The sequence below is a fragment of the Bos javanicus genome, chromosome 7 (genome assembly GCF_032452875.1).
Source record: "Bos javanicus breed banteng chromosome 7, ARS-OSU_banteng_1.0, whole genome shotgun sequence".
Lineage (NCBI taxonomy): Eukaryota > Metazoa > Chordata > Mammalia > Artiodactyla > Bovidae > Bos > Bos javanicus.
The window spans coordinates 14609475-14629741 of record NC_083874.1 but is presented as its reverse complement, the minus strand read 5'-3'; the positions used below and the strand labels follow the sequence as shown (position 1 = coordinate 14629741).

General features: G+C 55.2%; 1 protein-coding gene across 4 annotated transcripts in view; it reads right to left on the bottom strand.

Moving 5' to 3' along the window:
* PDE4A (phosphodiesterase 4A) overlaps nucleotides 1–20267 on the bottom strand; it is a 44457-nt gene that overhangs the window by 22626 nt on the left and 1564 nt on the right. The window contains exon 1 of one of the 4 annotated variants that reach the window (XM_061422123.1): nucleotides 17663–18199. The exons of 1 other annotated variant lie outside the window; for it this stretch is intronic. In XM_061422123.1, the coding sequence (XP_061278107.1) occupies nucleotides 17663–17976 (314 nt within the window). In that variant the 5' untranslated portion in view covers nucleotides 17977–18199. Of the gene's footprint in view, nucleotides 1–4521; nucleotides 4746–5896; nucleotides 6174–17662; nucleotides 18200–20267 lie in introns of those variants that run through there. 2 more of the 4 variants (XM_061422125.1, XM_061422126.1) reach the window with 2 other exon arrangements.

Genomic DNA, 20267 nt, shown 5'->3' with positions numbered 1-20267 from the left:
TGGGTTCGATCCCTGCGTCAGGAAGATCCCCTGGAGAAGGAAATGGCAAGCTACTCCAGTGTTCTTGCCTGGAGAATTCCATGGACAGAGGAGCCTGGTGGGCTACAGTCCATAGCATTCCAGAGTCGGACACGACTGAGTGACTAAGCGCATGTGCAATGTCCAGACTATATAAAGAACTCCTAAAACTCAACAACAAAACAGACAACCTAATTAGAAAGTGGGAGGGAGGTCCCTGGTGGTCCAGTGGTTAGGGCTTGGAGCTCTCACTTCTGAGATCCTGGATTCATTCCCTGGTTGGGGAAATAAGATTCCACAAGTCATGGGCATGGCAAAAAAAAAAAAAGGGGGGGTATAACCCTTAAACATTTCTTCAAATAAGACATACATATGGACAATAAACACATGAGAATATGCTCAACATCACTGGTCATTAGGAAAACACAAATAACCCCAATGAGATACCACCCATCAGGATGGCTACTATTAAAAAAACAAAAGGAAAATAACAAGTGTTGGCATGCATGTGGAGAAACTAGAATACTTATATACTGCTGGTGAGAATATAAAAAGGTGCAGCCACAGTAGAAAAGAGTTTGGCGGCTCTGCAAAAACTTTTAAGCCCAGAACTACCATGTGATCCAGCTATACGCATTCCAAGTACATATACCCAAAAGAATCAAAAGCTGGGGACTTCCCTCGTGGTCCAGTGGCTATGACTCCACACTTCCAATGCAGGGGCCCCGGGTTCGATCCCTGTCAGGGAACTAAACCCCACATGTGGCAACTAAAAGATTCAGCACGTGGCAACTAAGAGCGAGCGCAGCCAAATAATTTTTTAAAAAAGAAAGGAAATTCTGACACAGGCTACAACATGCATGAACCTTGAAAACATCACACTAAATGAAATGTCAGACACAAAAGGACGATATTGTACAATTCCCCTTACATGAGGTCCCTGGAGGAGTCAAATTCATAGAAAAAAGAAAGCGTGGTAGGGGCCGAGGGCCAGGGGAGGGGAATGGGAGTGAGTATTCCATGGGGACGGAGTTTCGCTTTAGGAAGATGAAAGTGTCCTGGCAATGGATGGCAGGGGAACAGTTGCACGACAATGTGTGTGTATAACGACACTAAATTGTACAGTCAAGTTAAAGTGGTAAACTTTATTACATATATTTTACTACAATTAAAAAAAAAACCTCTCATGCAACAGATACTAAAAAGGTTGAATTTTGGAAATTCCCTGGTGGTCCAGTGGTTAGGGCTCAGTGCTTTCACTGCCGGGGGCCTGGGTTCAATCCCTGGTCAGGGAATTTAAGATTCCACAAGCAGCAGGGCACAGCCGGAAAAACAGTCGAATTTTACTATATGTTAATTTTTTAAGTCAATTAAAAAAAAAAAGGAGTAAAAATACTCTTAGATCATGAATTTGGGCCTTTGATGATAATGCCCATTTATTGAGCACCTGCTGTGTATTGAGTGCCAGGATAGATCCTTTTAGATTTATAGGAATAATAAGGTTGTGGTTTAGTTGCTCAGTTGTATCTGACTCTTTTGCAACCCCCTGGACTATAGCCTGCCAAGCTCCTCTGTCCATGGGATTTCCCAGGCAGGAATATTGGAGTGGGTGGCCATACCCTCCTCCAGGGGATCTTCCGCACCCAGAGATCGAACCAGTGGCACTCGGATTCTTTATCCCTGAGCCAACAGGGAAGCCCCAATAATAAGATACTCAGTATTTGCCTTGTGCCCGGTACTATCTGTAATTTTGTGTGTTTGTCATTGTTTTGCTTTTTGTCTTTTGGCCGCACATGGCACGTGGGATCTTAGTTCCCTGACTAGTTCTCGAACCCATGTCCCCTGCATTGGAAGCACAGGAGCTAATCTCTAGACCATCAGGGATGTCCCTCCTGGTACCATCGAAGTGCTTTGTACACATGACCCCAATCAGGTCTCCCACCAATCCTTCGAGTCGGGTTCTATTAATGTCCTGTGTCAATATGGAGGTTGAGGTGCAGAGAGGGAGTGAGGGGCTGGTGGCCTTCCCGCCTGTGAATGAGGTCCTGTCTCCCAAGGTCCCGCCTGGATTTTGGGACTCTGCTGAGTGCCACTGGGGAGGGGAGGAGAGGGACACATACCTCCATCCTGAGGACCTCAGCCCCACCCTAGGAACTGAAGCTGCAGTTGGGGGAACTTGAGACCCAAGCCCAGAGGACACCCAGCTAGACTTGTGGGCAGATCCCACAGCCCCAGGGGGACTCAGCTCACGTAAGCAGGAGCCCAGAGGCCCAGATGGGAAGAAGAGGTTCTCTGGGGCCCTGCTGTTTGTGCTTCCAGGAGCGAATGCCCCCTGGGCTGTGGAAGGACAGAGGAGAGAGGATCAGGTGTGTTGAACAGCAGCCTGAGAGGGACTGAAAGAGAGAGTGTGTGTGTGGAAGGGGCGGGAGCAGGTGTCTCAGCTACCCCTCAGAATCAGACCCAGAGCTGTTGGCACTCACTCCTTCCTCACCTGCCACTGCTCACAGTAGCCAAAGTCAGGTTGGAGGTGGCTCCAGCAATGTCCCAATGGGACCCAAAGCCGCAAAACCCGAGTCACGGGCAGCCAAAAGGCCCTGACCTCACAGGCACATACCCAGACACTTCATCAGAAAGCAAACTGAAGGACTTCAGGGACTTCCCTGTTGGTCTGGTGGTTAAGACTTCCAATGCAGGGGGAGCAGGTTTGATCCCTGCTTGGGGAACTAAGAGCCTACAAGCTGCACGGTGAGGCCAAAAAAAAAAAAAAGGAAATGACTTGCCCAAGACTCTCCTTTGGACAGGCTGACCACTTGACGGCATTCAGATGGAGCTACTACCTGCCTCTACTCCTCTGAGGGCCCTGGGCCCGCCCACCTGGGCTCCTGGAGCATCAAATTGGGCCCCTGGAGGACTGGGCAGCCCAGGGACAGACGCAGGCTTTGGAGTTCTGCCGCACAGGCCGATACGAAACAAACAAGCGGTGGAGGTGGAGGGGGCAGGAGAGGAGACAGTTCCCCATTGGTCAGACTCATAGCGATCACAGTAGCCAATTGCTATCAAATGTCACATGCTAGGCACTCTTGTATGCCCAGACGGGTCCTCATGCTCCATTTTCCACAGATAGAAACTGAGGCACAAATAGGATAAGTAACTTGGCTCATGGTAAAGCACGATTAGAACCAGGCCACCAGGCTACAAGGCTGCTGCCCAGTAAATCACTGGGTGTCTGTCTCCCCCAGGCAGGCCTGCCATCTCCCCGGGCTCCCTGCCCCACTCCACCTGACTCCCTCGCAAGAGGTGCCAGGCAGCCTTCATGGAAAGGCCTGGCATTTGCTTTGTGAAGGTCACACGGAGGTTGGGGGCGGGCGGTGGTGTGTGTCTGCCAGGCCGGCACATGGTGCCAGGTGACACGGCAGTTTGTGGGGCTGGTTTGCAAGGAGGGTCTGTATATGTGGGAGTCCAGGGGGGTGTGTACATGCTCTGGAGCCCCCATGTGCGTACACTTGTCTATGTGGATCTGTGTGTGGTCTCTGTGTTGGAGTCTGCATGGATCTGTGTGTCTATGTGTGTGTGACCTTGTCCTCGACTCCTCAGGGGGTATGAGGCATGAATGCTCCTGTGTGTAACAGAGGGCAGGTGGAAATCGGTCCTGAGTGTGTGTTGCAGTGCAAGTGTGCTCCTGCAGTCAGTGTAGTGAGTGCAAGGGGGTGTGAGACCTAGGTTTCTGTGTTATGTCTGTCACCACAGCCACGGCTCACCTGTGCTCCATCAGCCACAAGACCCATGCCTTGCACAGACCACACCAGGTGACCTCAATTACCCTGTGTGGGGGTGTGTCTGTTTGTGTCTTATGTGGCTGCGTTTGTGGACTGTGTGCATCCATGCGAGAGCGCATGTGTGTGTCTGGGTGTCTGAAGGGGTCGATGCAGCGGAGCAAGAACAAGACTAGAGTACTCTGAGAATTCTAAGAACCTAGAGACCACTTCTCTGCCCCAGTGCTGTCCAGCAGATTCGAAATGCCCCCCTACCCCAGGTTTTCCAGCAGGAACCTCCTCCCCACCCCCACCCAACTTGGTTTTCAAGCCTGGCAGCCCCAGCAAGGAAGAAGAGAGGGTAAGGCTGGAGGCACTGAGCAGACAGGGCTGGAGGGACCTGGCTTGAAGCCAGTGGCCTGGGAGTGGAGCCCAGGTGACGCGGGACACACATATTTGCTGCCAGGGTGAATGCCAAAAGCCCAGGTTTAGGGGCACAAGGAGCGTGGAGGAATCCTGGGTAGGTGGGAAGGGGGCAGGACCCAGCATCCATTCTGGGGGCCACCATCTGCAGGAAGCCCTAGGCAGCACCCAGTTTAGGGCCAGAGAAAGAGGGTGAGGCTCCAGGCAGAAACTAAGAACCACTTTGGGGACTCCCCCAAGGCAGACTGCTCCCTGCACCCCCTCCCCATACACAAAGCAGTCAGAGCCCTTCGGTGGCAAAGGAGGGGACTGGCCGCGGGCCACCCACCTGACAGATCTGCCTGGAGGGTACCAACAGGTGTCCTCTTCGCTGAAGGAGAAGTGGACCAGTGACTCAGGGCCCGCGGGAGGCAGTGCCAGGGCAGGGGGCCGGGGCCGGACCCGGGGTGCCGCACTGGAGCGCATGAGTGCCAAGCGCCGACGGCGTGCGCATGGGTACGACCGCGAGGCGGGGTGGCACGCACTGCTCGCCAGGCCCGAGGTGTTTGCGGCGGCTACCGCCGGCGCCGCCTCCACACCCGCCCTCCCGGTGACCCCCCCAGGGACGTCCCCGGGCGTTCGGGCGTCCCCTCGTCCGCTGCGCCAGGGAGGGCTCCGCGCCTGCCTCCTCCCGCGGGGGGCCCTGCGGAACTCTGCGCATACTTCCCGCTTGTCTCTCTTCCCCCGGGCCTCGGAGGGTGCCCCAGGCTCCGGTTTCCCGGGCTCCGAGCCCGCCTCTGACCCCGCCTTCTCTCCCGCTTCCCTGACGTCGAGCTGGGCCCGCTGGAGGTCTCTGAACGCCGCGTGTTCCCCGGGGAGAAACGACTTGCCCGCGGGTGCAGTACAGGGTCCGGTGACATGGATGCGGGGGAGGAAGAGTTAGGGGCTTGAGGGGCGGCGCAGAGGTGAAGACAGAGACACAGAGAGAAAGCGGAGATAGGCACTGACTGCCCCGCCCCAGCCCTTTTCAGCCCCAAACCGGGCTCCCAGGGACCTCGACCCCCTCCTCCTGATCGTGCCCCGCCCCATCTCTTCCCCAAGTCCCCGGACTCGGGTTCTAAACAAGTTGCAGGCCGGAGAGTACGGAGGATGATGGGGGCTCCGGAGAAGCCCCCCCGAGTCAGCCCCGGGCCTACCTCCGGGCCACCAATCTGCAGTTTCCAAGATAAACGGGACACCGGAGAGTCACACCGGATGTGGCCTCCCGGCTCCGCACCCCGCAGGCTTACCGCCCCCGCGGCCCACTCTGGGTCTGGGTACGAAGTGAACGTTCATTTGCCCTCTTTGTGCCTCCTGGCAAGGGAGCTCCCACAGGGCAGCGCTGGCCCCATTTCACAGGCCGTTCCATTAAGGATAACACAACCCAACGTACGTCCCCAGATCATCCTGGGTGGCAGGTGGGCTCCACTCTGCCCCAAAGCCCGACCGCAACTTCAGGTCTGCACAGGAAGTGGGAGGCATGTGGCGTTTATTGAGCGCCTACTGCATGCCTTATCAGATGTCTCCACGGCAACCCTGCCGGGCAGAGATGATTTTTATCGCTGCCCTGTGACGGAAGAGGAAAAAGTGAGGCTGAGCGAGCTAGTTGCGAGCCCCAAAACCCGCGGCTCGCGCCTGATGGCCAGGGTAGGGACTCGAACCCACAGCCACCGGCGCACACTTACCCGGCCCACGCCTGGCGGCCCAAATCCTGAAAGCCACGGAGAAGTCGAAGGCGCCTGCGGAAAGTTGGGGACGGGCTGGCAAAGAAGACCGGCGAGGCAGGCGGAGAACGTGGGCGGCGGGGCGCGCGCGGGGCAAGGGGCTCGGGCAGGAACGCCTCGTCCTCGGTGGCCGCCGCTGCCGCCGCCGGGAAGGCCTCCAGCTGTCGTTCAGGGATGCGGCCCAGGCCGCGCGGCCGCGCCATGGCCTGGGCGGCGCGGGGCGGCCCCGCCTCGGCGGGCGCTGGAGAGCAGCGCCGCCCACCCCGCGCGGCCCACGCAGGCCGGCCGCCCTACCCCGGGGCCCACGGGCCCCTCCCCTCCCGGCCGCCTCGGCCCTTCCGGCTATGCGCTAGGGCCGCCCCTGGGGCGGAGCGGGCCAGGGGCCCCCACGCGGCCGCGGCGGGGACACCCCACACACGCTGGGGGCCCCCGCAGTTCCCCTGACGTCCTTACAATCTCCGGAAGCGTCTCTACAAACTCTGGGGATGCCCCCTAGATTTCTGGGGTGCGCTCACACACACCTCCCACGATGTTGAGAGGCCCTACAGACCTCAGGGGCCTGAGACTGAGAGCCCCACTATCCCAGGGAGGGCCCCTACTATCTCTGAGATGTCCCCACACAACCCAGAGATACCCCCCAAATTCCTGGGTTCCGCCACAAAATCCAGATGCCCTGAGAGACTCCCATAGACCCACACACACTCTCATAGCCCCCTGACGTCTGCTCTTTGTTCCTGAGACATTCCCACAACGCCCCAGGGCACCCCAAGAATCACAGGATGCACCCACAAATATCAGAGGTGCTTTGAGAGCCCAGGAGAAACCCCTTCAGATCCCAGGACAATCTGTATGGTTCTCAAATGCCCACCAAACCCCCTAGAGCATTCCCACCAACCCTGAATCATGTCGAGACCCTCCAAACACCCCAAGAAACCCCCACAGCTAGAGCATTCCCACGGATCTCCATGAAGCCCTCCCAAATCCCAGGGTCCCTCACAGACGTCAAGAATGTTTCCACAGTCCCTCAGATTTCCCGCCCCCATAGCTCCGCAGCACCCCTGAGATGCCTCTAGTGCTGAGACCCTAACATAAACTCAGGGATGCCTTAGGATTCAGGGGATGTTTCCATGACTATGGGGATGCCACCAAAATCTTGGGGTGCCCCATGGACCCCAGAGGCACAACTAGATTCCTCTACAGCTCCTAAGACAGTCCTGAAACCCTGTGCTACCCCTGGAATCCAAGATGTATCCACAATCCTTGGGGCAGCCCCAGAATACCCCCCACAGTCTCCGAGACATGCCTCATAACTCTTAAGAGACCCCTAGAAGCTCTGAGTGTGCTCACAGCCCCCAGACACTCCTAGGGCTCCCCCAGTCCTGCTACTCCTTAGACTCTCTGAGGTATTCTTTAGAATCAGGGCCCCCTCAGCTCATGAGGTGGCTCCAAGAACTTGACCTCCCCTCAGCAGTGACTTCCACGGCGCCCAGTGGTGGTGGGTTTGCATGTGCAGTCACTGTGACTCTGTTGCGGTGGCATATTATCCCCTTTCACAGATGAAGAAACTGAGACTCAGAGAGGTGAAGATTCTTGAATACAGTCAGCTCTGCCTCTGCTCAGTCGCTTCAGTCATGTCGGACTGCGACTCCATGGACTGTAGCCCGCCAGGCTTCTCTGTCCGTGGGATTCTTCAGGCAAGAATACTGGACTGGGTTGCCATTTCCTTCTCCAGGGGATCTTCCCGACCCAGGGATCAAACTCAGGTCTCTTGCATCTCCTGCATCGGCAGGTAGATTCTTTATATATTGAGCCACCTGGGAAGCTTGAAAATCAGCTAACTAGTTATAATTCCAATGCCTACCCCTCCTGTCTGTGACTCCTTTGGGTTAGGGAAGGGGAAGAAGTTTAAAATAAGAAAATGGGGCAAATCTCTAAATCTAAATCATCTCTGTGAATCTCTCCCCTTTCTACCTGTTGGCTCCCAAGTCAAGGGGCACTAAGCTGGACTACGTAGGCTTGAGTCTGGCCCCCAGTATTTCTTATTCATCTGACCTTGAGCCAGTCACTTCATTTCATGGAGCCTCAGTTTCCCCACCTGTAAAATGGGTTCAATAACATGACACACCTCAGGGATGGACATGTAAAAGGCTCAGAGAAGCGTCTGGACATAATAAGCACTCACTGAATGTTAGTTACTTTTTCTTTTTTAGAGTTTGCTCCAACTACAAGTGCTGGGGCAGCCGGTGACACTTCAGGGAATTTTGAAGGGCTGATCGTCAGAACAAGCGGTCCTGGCAGCTGGTAGGGCCTTACCCGAAAATTCCTCCACCAGGGCAATAAAGCTCATGACTGCCCACACCAAAATGTGTTCCCAAGTCCAAGGTTGGACTCCTCATCACACAATGGGCCAGTAAATCAAGAGACGAGTTGTTGGGGCAAGAAATATCGACATTATTTGGAAAGTTAGCAAGCCAAGAGGATGGTGAACTCATGGCCGAAAGAACCATCTAGTAATGATTATTATTATTGGAGAAACATTTATGCTGCTGCTAAGTCACTTGAGTCATGTACGACTCTGAGCGACCCCATAGACGGCAGCCCACCAGGCTCCCCCGTCCCTGGTATTCTCCAGGCAAGAACACTGGAGTGAGTTGCCATTTCCTTCTCCAATGCATGAAAGTAAAGAGTGAAAGTGAAGTCGCTCAGTTGTGTCCGACCCTCAGTGACCCCATGGACCGTAGCCCACCAGCCTCCTCCATCCATGGGATTTTCCAGGCAAGAGTACTGGAGTGGGGTGCCATTGCCTTCTCCGAGAAGCATTTACAGAGAGCTTATAATGCGTAAGCCGTGCTATCCACTAACCAGAGGATATAGACAATGGTTATGATGATAATGATGATATAGCAGCTAACCTTCAGAATACTTCCTGTGCATTCACCGCCTCTAGCTATGATCTCATTTAATTCTCACAAAATGCCCATGAAGTGACACTAGTGTCCCATTTTATAGACGGGAAATCTCAGTCTTGGAGAAAAACAACCTGCTCAAAGTCACACAGCCAGTGAGTGGCTGAGCCCAGCTCTAGGTCAGTGGCTATCTCTCTTTATTTCATGACTGCCCCCTGAGTGCCTTTTTATTTATTTTATTAAAAAAATTTTTTTGCCACACTGCATAGCATGTGGGATCTTAGTTCCCTGATCAGGAATTGAACCCATGCCACCTGTACTGGAAGCATGGAGTCTTTTTTGTTGTTGTTGTTGCAGGGCTGGGGCTTCGTTGCCACAGGCTGGCTTTCTTTACTTGCTGTCAGCGGGAGCTACCCTCTACTTGGGGCGCACAGGTTTCTCACTGCGGTGGCTGCTCTTGCTGGGGAGCATGGGCTCTAGAACAGGCTCAGTAGTCGTGGCTCACAGGCTCAGTAGTCGTGGCACACGGACTTAGTTGCTCTGCGGCATGTGGAATCTTCCTGGACCAAGGATCAAACTCGTGTCCTCTGGATTGGCAGGTGGATTCTTCACCCCTGGTGCTGTGTGCTCAGTCTCTTCAGTCGTGTCTGACCCTTTGCAACCCCATGGACTGTAGCCCGCCAGGCTCCTGTGCCCATGGGGATCCTCCAGGCAAGAATACTGGAGTGGGTTGCTGCCAGGGAAGTCCTTCTGAGTGTCTTTTTAGATGCTCCCCTCCCCACCACAGTTGCCTCCTCCATGTAATAATGTTAATGGCATAGATATGCTGTATATCTATTTATATACTGGGTATATATCCAGGCTTTATACATAACGCTTTTCTTCACACATCCACTCCAAGAACCAAATTTCACCCCCTGGAGGTGATGTCACCTTGTTGAGAATGCAGGGTTTCCCTATCTTGACACTATTGACATTTAGCACCTATGATTCTTCGTCCTGGAGGGCAGTCCTATGAGACAGGAGCAGCAGCAGACAGTCTACCGCCTCCCCACTAGATGCCAGTAGCAGCCCCCACACCCAGTCATGACGACTAAAATGTCCCCAGCCATTGCAGATTGCCCCTGGTTTGGAACTGTTGCTCTAAACCCACTAAGACCCATGCCCTGGCCACCAGGACCCTTCAGTCCAGGTACAAACAAAAAGGAAGGGCCTTCATACTTACCTGCCCTCAGGGTTCCCTGAATTGTTTTGCTGATTCTTCAAACCAGACTTTGAGAAAATAGGGTTCACACTAGGCCCATTTCAGAGATGGGGAAGTCAAACCCACCAATTCCCTGGTGATCCAGTGGCTAAGACTCTGCACTGCCAATGCAGGGGGATCAGGTTTGATTCCTGGTCAGGGTACTAGATCCCCCACGCTGCAACTAAAGATCCTGTGTGCCTCAGCTAAGACCTGGTGAAACCAAATAAAAATAAGTGTTTAAAAAGAGAGAGAGAGATAGGGAAGCTCAAGCCCCAGAAAGGGAAGTGACTTGGCAGGAGTCACTCAGCCTGGAAGGAGCACAGCTTGATTATGATTTTTTTTTTTTTTTGACCACACCACACAGCTTGTAGGATCTTACTTCTCCCACCAGGGATCGAACCCTTGTCCCTAGCAGTGAATGCACCAAATCCTAATTGCTGGACCACCAGGGAATTCCCTCAATTATGTGCTGAGTTGTCTGATTCGGAGACTGGAATTCTGCCCAACAGGGCCTTCATGGTTCAGTTTCCTTCCAGCCCTTTGATCTTTGATCCTTCCTAGGAAGTCAGATATAAACTGAGGTCTAGGGACTTCCCTGGTGGTCTAGTGGCTAAAAGTCTGTGCTCCCAATGCAGGGGTCCTGGCTTCAATCCCTGGTCAGGGAACTAGATCCCACATGTTGCAACTAAGACCCAGCACAGCCAAAGAAATTAATAATATTCAAAATAAATAAAATAAAGGGTTGGTCTAAAGCCAACACTGACCCTGACCTACAAGGCCCTACATGAGCTGCTCCATCACCTCCGACCTCATTTCCTTCCAGCACCCCTTGCTCGCTCTGTGCCAGTCACACCTGCCCTCCATGCTTTTCCTCCAGCATGTAAAACAGGTTCCTACCTCGGAACCTTTGCTGTTTCCTCTGCTTGTTACCCTCATAGCATCTTCTCTCACTTCATTTAGATCTCTGCTCAAAAGTCACTTCCTGAAAGAGATCTTCCCTGACTTCAGGGTCCCTCTTCTCTTCCTGTCCCATGGTCACCATCTGAAATTACTGAATGCCTTTCTGTGCAATTTCCTTCTCACTGGCTAGTCTGAGAACTCCAGGATGGCAGGACTGGGTCCATTGCATTCTTCACCACAGCCTGAAGATGCTCAATCAGGGTTTGTGAAATGAATGGCCCTGTTGCAGATGAGGAAACTGAGGCTCAGACAAGGGAAATCCTTTACTGAGGTCACACAGCAAGCCAAGGGCAAAGGCTGGATTTGGGCTCTTAGGAGTAAGAAAACAGCAGGCTCTCATGTACCCCCCCCCCAAACTCTCTCCTCACCCTGAAATCTGCAGTTCCCCAAGGCCCTAGTTTCTTCCAATTCAGAGGAGCTTGCTGGTCAGCAAGGGGGCACCCTGGCAGCCAGGGTTTGAGGTTTGGGGGATGCCCCCTTTCTCTCTCTCTACTGAGGAAGTGTGTTTTGAGGAAGTGCAAGTTCTCAAAACACCAGCTCCAAACTGCATGGCCCCACTGTCAGCCAGCTCAGCCTTACCACAGTCCTACTCAGATCTACCCAGGGCAGATCTTTTTCAGCCCGTTTACGGAATAGGAAACTGAGGCACAGAGAGCCGTGATGCTGGTCCAAGGTCACACAGCGAGTCAGCGGTTAGGGCTACAATCTGAATCTTAGCTACTGGTCTGGAGTCTCGGAGACTTGGTTTTTAACCTCAGCTCTGCCTTGCCCGTGACCTTGGGCAAATCACTTATCTCTCGGTTTCCTCGGCAGGAATGCAAAGCCAAAGATCAGTTCAGTTCAGTTCAGTTGCTCAGTCGTGTCCGACTCTTTGCAACCCCATGAATCGCAGCACGCCAGGCCTCCCTATCCATCACCAACTCCCGGAGTTCACTCAGACTCACGTCCATCGAGTCAGTGATGCCATCCAGCCATCTCATCCTCTGTCGTCCCCTTCTCCTCCTGCCCTCAACCCCTCCCAGCATCAGAGTCTTTTCCAATGAGTCAACTCTTCGCATGAGGTGGCCAAAGTACTGGAGTTTCAGCTTTAGCATCAGTCCTTCCAAAGAAATCCCAGGGCTGATCTCCTTCAGAATGGACTGGTTGGATCTCCTTGCAGTCCAAGGGACTCTCAAGAGTCTTCTCCAACACCACAGTTCAAAAGCATCAATTCTTCGGCGCTCAGCGTTCTTCACAGTCCAACTCTCACATCCATACATGACCACTGGAAAACCATAGCCTTGACTAGATGGACCTTTGTTGGCAAAGTAATGTCTCTGCTTTTCAATATGCTATCTAGGTTGATCATAACTTTTCTTCCAAGGAGTAAGCATCTTTTAATTTCATGGCTGCAGTTACCATCTGCAGTGATTTTGGAGCCCCCCGCCCCCAAAAATAAAGTCTGACACTGTTTCCACTGTTTCCCCATCTATTTCCCATGAAGTGATGGGACCAGATGCCATGATCTTCGTTTTCCAATGTTGAGCTTTAAGCCAACTTTTTCACTCTCCTCTTTCAATTTCATCAAGAGGCTTTTTAGTTCCTCTTCACTTTCTGCCATAAGGGTGGTGTCATCTGCATATCTGAGGTTATTGATATTTCTCCCGGCAATCTTCATTCCAGCTTGTGCTTCTTCCAGCCCAGCGTTTCTCATGATGTACTCTGCATAGAAGTTAAATAAGCAGGGTGACAATATACAGCCTTGACATACTCCTTTTCCTATTTGGAATCAGTCTGTTGTTCCATGTCCAGTTCGAACTGTTGCTTCCTGACCTGCATACAGGTTTCTCAAGAGGCAGGTCAGGTGGTCTGGTATTCCCATCTCTTTCAGAATTGTCCACAGTTTATTGTGATCCACACAGTCAAAGGCTTTGGCATAGTCAATAAAGCAGAAATAGATGTTTTTCTGGAACTCGCTTGCTTTTTCGATGATCCAGCAGATGTTGGCAATTTGATCTCTGGTTCCTCTGCCTTTTCTAAAACCAGCTTGAACATCTGGAAGTTCACCGTTCATGTATTGCTGAAGCCTGGCTTGGAGAATTTTGAGCATTACTTTACTAGGATATGAGATGAGTGCAATTGTGCGGTAGTTTGAGCATTCTTTGGCATTGCCTTTCTTTGGGATTGGAAATAAAAACTGACCCTTTCCAGTCCTGTCGCCACTGCTGAGTTTTCCAAATTTGCTGGCATATTGAGTGCAGCACTTTCACAGCATCATCTTTCAGGATTTGAAATAGCTCAACTGGAATTCCATCACCTCCACTAGCTTTGTTCGTAGTGATGCTTTCTAAGGCCCACTTGACTTCACATTCCAGGATGTCTGGCTCTAGGTCAGTGATCATACCATCGTGATTATCTTGGTCGTGAAAAGCCAAAGATGCGGGGAGTTAAAACGCAGGTTGGTGTTAGGAGGCCATCGCATGGACATCAGCTTGGGCCAAGGCGCGCGGGGGCGAGCCGGGAACTCTGCGTCCTCAACTTCGCCGCCAAATTCCTCTGCATCCGCCAGGCGGCTGTTTCCACTACGCTCGGCCCGGGGTGGAGGATGGAGGTGGTAGCCTGGTCCCAACCTCGGGTGGGCGAGGACCTCACTCACGAGCCTGCGGTCAGCCGGCCTGGCGCCCGCTCTCCCGGGCGCTCAATAAACATGCAATAATAATCCAGGGGCTCCGCAGCAGTGGCGGCGGCGGCGGCGACTTTGCTGGACTCTGGGGGACTAGAGTCCCGGGGGCAGGTTCGGACTCGGAGCTCATACTCAGCCTGTGCCTCCCTTGTCACCCAGCAGAGGGCGCGCGGAGGGCCGGGCGCGAGGAGAAACCTGCTCTCAAAACACACGCAGGGATGTGGGGGCGCCAGTGACTGGGGGAGGCGAAGCCCCCAGTGGAAACCACTGGCCAGAGAGAGACCCCAATCCGGCTTCGTCCAACCCCTCCTGGGACCAGGCAGCGCCCCTCTGGGCAGGGAGCGTCTGGAGGTACCCAAAAGGGGTCTCTACGCTGGCCTCGCACCTAATTCCGACAAGTTCCCCCACCTCACCACCAGAGTCCTCTTCCTCCCGCTCCATCTGCTTCTTGACAGATCGTGGTGGTGCCATGACTCAGCCCCACAGGGCGCTGGGAGCGCAGGCTCTTACATTCCCAGGTCTGGAGGGGGGTTGCGCATGCCATCTCAGATGGAGGATGGAGTGCCCTCTCTTTGGAGGTTCCTGTGATTCAAGTCTAAAGGGCTCTCCGGATCCCTTTTTCAGTGGTTGCATGAACTCTAACGTGGGTAGTACTGGAATCCCGCGTGTGTGCACCATTTCTGGGGAACTGAGCTGGCTGAATGCCCATTTAAAACGAGTGCAGTTCCCACTGGCCGCCTCTGTTTCCCCTTCTTCCTTCTGCCTGGGGGTGGGGGAGGACGCTGGCACCAGTGCCCTCCCTGCAGTCGCCGGAGGCTGCACAGGCCCACAGCGGAACAGAAACCTGACCTCCTGCCGGGATGTGGTTGAGGTTCCTGTTTTTCCCTCCCATACTAGAGGGGCAAGCTTCCCTGGTAGCTCAGATGGTAAAGAATCTGCCTGCAAGGCAGAAGATCCAGTTTTGATCCCTAGGTCGGGAAGATCCCCTGGAGAAGGGAATGGCAACCGACTCCAGTATTCTTGCCGGGAGAATTCCGTGGACAGAAGATCCTGGTCGGCTAGTCCATGGGGTCCCAAAGAGCTGGACATGACTGAGCAACTAACACACACTAGAGGAGCAGGGTCTACCTAGGTCCCAGCTCCTCTCCCAAATCCCGGTCCCTGAGTGACTGTCTACCAAGCACTTGCTGTGTTAAGTCCTTTACACACATCCCCAGTCTCACAGAATTCTCAAAATGAGCCCTACGGGGGACCTTCCTGGTGGGCCAGTGGCTAAGACTCTGCACTTCCAACGCAGGGGGGCTGGATTTAATCCCTGGTCAGGGAACTAGATTCCAAATCCTGCAACTAAGATCCAGCACAGCCAAATTAATTAATTAATTATTTTTTAAAAAATGACCCCAGGTGGTCCAGAGGTTAAGAATCCACCTTCCAATGCAGGTGACACAGGTTTGATCCCTGGTCAGGGAACTGGGATCCCACATGCTGTATAGGCAACTAAGCCCAAGAGCCACAACGAGAGAGAAGTCCTTGCACTGCAACTGAGACTCGAAGCAGCCAAAAATAAATAAATGTATTTTTTTCAAATGACCCCCACAAGGCAGTTGGGGAAAGGCAGATGGGGAAACTGGGGCTTAGAGAGGCCAAGACACTTGGCCCAGGGTGCACAGGAATCAGAGGGGACCTGTGTTGGAATGAATTTCAGCTCTGCCATTTCCTGGTTGTGTGAACCTGGGTAAGAAGAACAGGCTTTGCCCCTCTGGGCCTCTGCTTCCCATGTGTCCAACAGGAATACCTCATGGATCACTGGAGATGAAGTGTGGAAAAGTTCCCGGCATGGAGCCCAAGAGCAAGCCATTATGAGTTGGACGCCACTAAGATAATGATGGTTATTATCACTCAGTCATTGTCCCAAGAGAGTCAGCACCCCAGAGACCAGGGTAGGAGGAATCTCTGGGGCCTAAAAAGGGAATAACGCTCTGTTCCTATTGCACCCCACCCCCTTGTGGGTTTCTCAGGACAGTGACCTGAGCCAGTTTGGCAAGTTGCCCCTGGTCTTTGGCATTTCCTGTTGATTCCAGCTTTGTTTTCCTTCAATTCCCTCTGGGAAATAGCAGGCTGTGAGTACTGGATCCATGACACTTGCTTCCTGGGATGGGGTCAGGGATGCTGAGGCTGGGGTGTGCCCTGAATGGAGGTGGGTGGGTGATCTAGAGGCTGTGGTGCCAGCTGGAGGTCCCCAGAGAAGGCCAGAATAGGAGGGTCCCAGCCTAGAGGGGCCTCCCTCAGGAACTCTGGGAGAGGCCTGCATCTGACTGTCCCAGTGATGTTCCAAACTCCCATGGGAGTCAGACAAAGCACGCAGTCAAAGCCATGAGTCACACATGTCACCAGGACACAAGGTCAGACACCAGAGCATCATAGGAACATTAGGTAATTAGAGCTTGGCATGCCAGGCAGTCAGAAGCACACCCCAAAAGTCAGAGCACCAACACCCAGGCACAGGACACGCAAGCATCCTAGAGCAGTGTCTCAATCACAGTGTCCCAGGCACTAACAGTCGTGTTGACACAATCACATGGCCCCCAGGAGTATACACATCACAGGGCAACCATCACTGCATCCCAGAGACACTCTGTCACAATCACTGCCCTACAGTCACTCTGTCTTAATGGCGGTCCCAGGAGTCTGTCCTGAGTCTGTCACCATCACTGCCCCAGAGACACACCATCACCTTCTCATAATCACTGTCCCAGGAGCAGACAGTCACTCTATGACACTCACCATGTCTTATGGGCACGCATAGTCAGTGACACAATCGCAACGTCCTGTGAGCACACACAGCCATGCTGTCACAATGACAGTGTTCCAGTAACATGCACAGCCATGCTGTCATAATCACAGCATCCCAGGAGCACACACAGTCACCCTGCAAAGTCACTGTGCCCCAGGGCTACACGAAGTCACCGTCATAGTCACTGTACCAGAAGCACATAGTCATATAAGCACAGACCCGAAGAACACACAGTCATAGGGACCCCATCACCATGTCCCTGAAGCACACAAGTCACATAGACAACAATCACTGTCCTGGGAGCACGTAGTCAGCATGTCACAAACTACAATATCCTGGAAACATGCACAGTTATGCTGTGACAGTCACAGGACCCCAGAAACCCAGGCAGAGCATGCAGCCACAGCTGGCCATTCCCAACAGCTGGATGACCAACTCCGGTCAATGAGAGGGTACCCAACACACCTCATCACTGTCATTGGAGGAGGCAGGGACTCCCTCACCCTATGTTGGGACTATGCGCCCCCTGAACACTGCTCCTTCCCTCTAGGCAGCTACTGAGCCTTAACATTCCTGCCCTGAGAGGGGACTCCCGCATAGCGCACAGCCCCCAAGATAGGGCTCCCTCAGAGGCCCCCTTTAGATTACTGACCTCAGCTGCAGTGCAAGTCCAGGAATCCCGCTCCCAATAGGTTCTTGCAGGCTTTAGAAGGACTCTGAGAGCTCGCCAGTCTGCAGGAAGCATTGTGGTCCTAGCAGGCATCCCCCCCTCCCCCGCTACAGAGTTCCCCAAACACAGTGAATCTAGCCCTTAAAACAGCACCCCCAGGAAAGCCCGGTCAAGTGGTTCCCAGCCTAGCCGTTGTCTTGCTCTGTCACCGTAGACACCTAAAGTTGCAGCCTTCAACTAAGATTCCCGTTAACACACGCAGCATGGCGCCTCCTAAGTTGACCCCAGGATCAGCTTCAGTTGGACGCCTCGCTTGCGGTGCACGATCAGGGGGCCCAGGTCCTCGACGCCCCCGCAGAACTCCCCTTCGGTCCCCGTCAGTCACACTGACCCCACCCGCAGCACAGCGCCCCCTGCGGTCAGTGGAGAGAGTTGCGTCCTCTCTGCGCGCCTATCCGCTCCGCGCGCGTCCGCAGCTCGGAGTCTTACCGCCTGCAGCTGCCTCCGCCCGCGCTGCCGCTGCCGCTGCCGTGAAAGGACGAGGGCCAGGACATGCGGGATGTGCGCAGGCCAGGCCGGTCGCCGGTGTCCACGGCGTCGGCGCGCTCTATGGGCCGATGTGGCGGCCGTTCGGGCTCCGCGCGCTCCGCGCTGTCCGAGTAGCCGCGCTGCTGGATACGGATGGGGGTCCGCGGCTGCCGCCACAGGTGCTGGGGGGGCGGCTTCAGGGTGGCCTGGCCCTCCCGGGGCCCAGGCAGAGACAAAGACAGGCTCCTCTCCGAGGGGACGGCCGGGGGCTCCATGGCCCTGGCCCCCACCTGCACCCTAGGGGGCCCTGGCCTCTCCAAAACAGCTGAACCCTGCTCAGCTGCGCGCCAGCTGATGCGCCCGGGGTCCCGCAGGTGCGCCTGGCCTCGGTTGGGCCATGGCGTCCCGGGGAGAGACCCGGGGGCACTGCGGGCCGATCGCCCCCGGGCCGGGCGCGGAGGTTCCCTGTCGGCGCCTTGGCTCTCCGTTCGATGCTCGGCAGCGCTCTCGGCGTTCAGCGTCCCGCTCGGAGCCAGCCCAGGCTCCCCCGCCCCGTCCCGCCTCTCCCCGCCCCCCGCCCGCCGCGGCTGTCAGCACCGCCCCCCTCCTCCTCCGTCCGGGCCAGTGGGGGGCAGCCACCCAAGGAGGGGGCCCTTTCCGCCCACGCAGAGCCCCGCTCCCCGCGGGGAGGGGGAGCCGGAACTCGGCTCTCTCCAGAGCTCCCTGCCTTAGTCGCGGTGCACACGGGTACCAAGGAGTTAAACGGTTAATCCGATCATGAAGGAGACACCCGACTGGTTGCCGGTGTGTCAGTCAGTCTGTCCATCATGGTGGGGGCGGAGCCCAGTGCGGACTTGTCCTCGCCGCTACCCCTGGCCAGGGGGAGCTGGTGAGGAGTGGTCCCGGTAACTCGGACGCGGTCCCTGCAGCGGGCTGCGACGGTGTTCGGGGAGTCTCCTGTTGGTGGGTCGGGGGATGGCGATGGTGTGTGCCCGGGGCGGGATGTGCGCGCACGTGGCCTCTTCCGAAGGTTTGTCTGTGTTTTCGTTGTCTGCTCGAAGTGTGTGCGCGCACGTGGTTGGCTGCTGCGATCTGCCTGTTTATCTGGATTTCGCTGTGCGTGTATCTGCGTGTCTGTGTCTGAAGGAAGTGTGTGCACGTGTGCTGCCTGTTTGGAGGGTGTGCGCCTCTACAGGGTCTGTTCTGGTGGCCTGGGAGCTGTGCCTGTGTTCCCACGCGATTGGGTGTGTACTGTGGTCGGTCCGCGCTTGCGGAGTTTTGCACTCGACTCTGCCTCTGTTGTTTGACTGGTGTCTGAGAGAGTCAACGTGTGTTTGTGTGTGTGTGTGTGTGTGTGTGTGGTCGACCTGGGGCCGCTTTGAGGTGTTTCCCTTTGGTTTCTGTGTGGCTCCGGAAGGATACCCGGTGGCTGATACCCCGACTGCCCGCCCACCGCTCTGTGCGTCGCTGCCTCTTCTAAAGCGCTTCTGCAGGAGGTAAACTGAGGCAGGTCCCGGGCAGCCGCGGGACGCACTCCCGTGCCCTTTTCAGGCGAGTAAACAGCCGCGCCTCCTCCCCGCTCCCCCCGCCGGCAGAGCCCCCCTTCCGGCACCTAAATCGGGAGTCGCCGTGACTCACGCTCCCGCCTCCCCCAGCGCCGCGCCGAGCGCGAGCGAGCAAAGAGCTAGCGGGATCCGAGAGCCCTCCCTTCCCCCCGCCCCGGTCCGGGACCGAGCCCTGGTGAAGGAGGCTGCGGGGCAGAGGGCCGTGTACACACCCTTGTGCCCCATCCCCCGCCCGTGCCCCGGCCGATGCGCGCCCGGATTAAGGAGCTCGGAAGCCAGTCCACAAAACCAGGCCCCGCCCCCGTGCGCCCCCCTCAAGGGCTCCCCCGGGCAGGCCGTGCCGTCTGCCACCGCCCTCCCTCCGCACTGTTCTTATTAAAAAAAGAGAGAGAGAGAGAGAAAGCTCCAACCCCCACAGCCGCTTTTCTCCCTGCCAGAGGGGGCTCCGGGCGTGGGCGAACGCGGAGCTAGAACCGCCCTGCCATTAGCAGCCGCTAAATGTCCCAGAGGCCAGAACTGTGTTCCCCACTTCTCTCGGGGACCCTCCCCACAAGTGCATACCCAAAAAAAGCTTCTAGGGAATTCACAAGGGCTGTGATTCCTTCTCAGATCACTTGAGGGTCTTGGGTTGGACCAAATTCTTGGGGTCAGGGGTATTGTTGGATTGGCCAAAGCTCAGAGTGGGGTAAATGGTGTGCGTGTGGGGGGTCAGGTCACAGCGGGGGTGGCAGAAAAAGGAAGGCCCAAGGCAGTGGGCCAGAGCAGGTCACTGGATCTGTGGCCTGAAGGAGGCTAGAGGGATTTGGAGTTGGGGTGGGGGGTTCATTAAGCCATTTGGAGAGGAGAATGACAGTCACTTCTTCCCTCATCTGGAAATGAATCATTGTAGCATGATCCAAGCAGAGACCCTGGAGCCCTTTGAGTAGACAAAGGGGTGGGTGGGGAGATTGAGGCTGCAGAGAACAGTGGCCCGAGGAGAGCAGTGGGGACAGGGCCCGCCA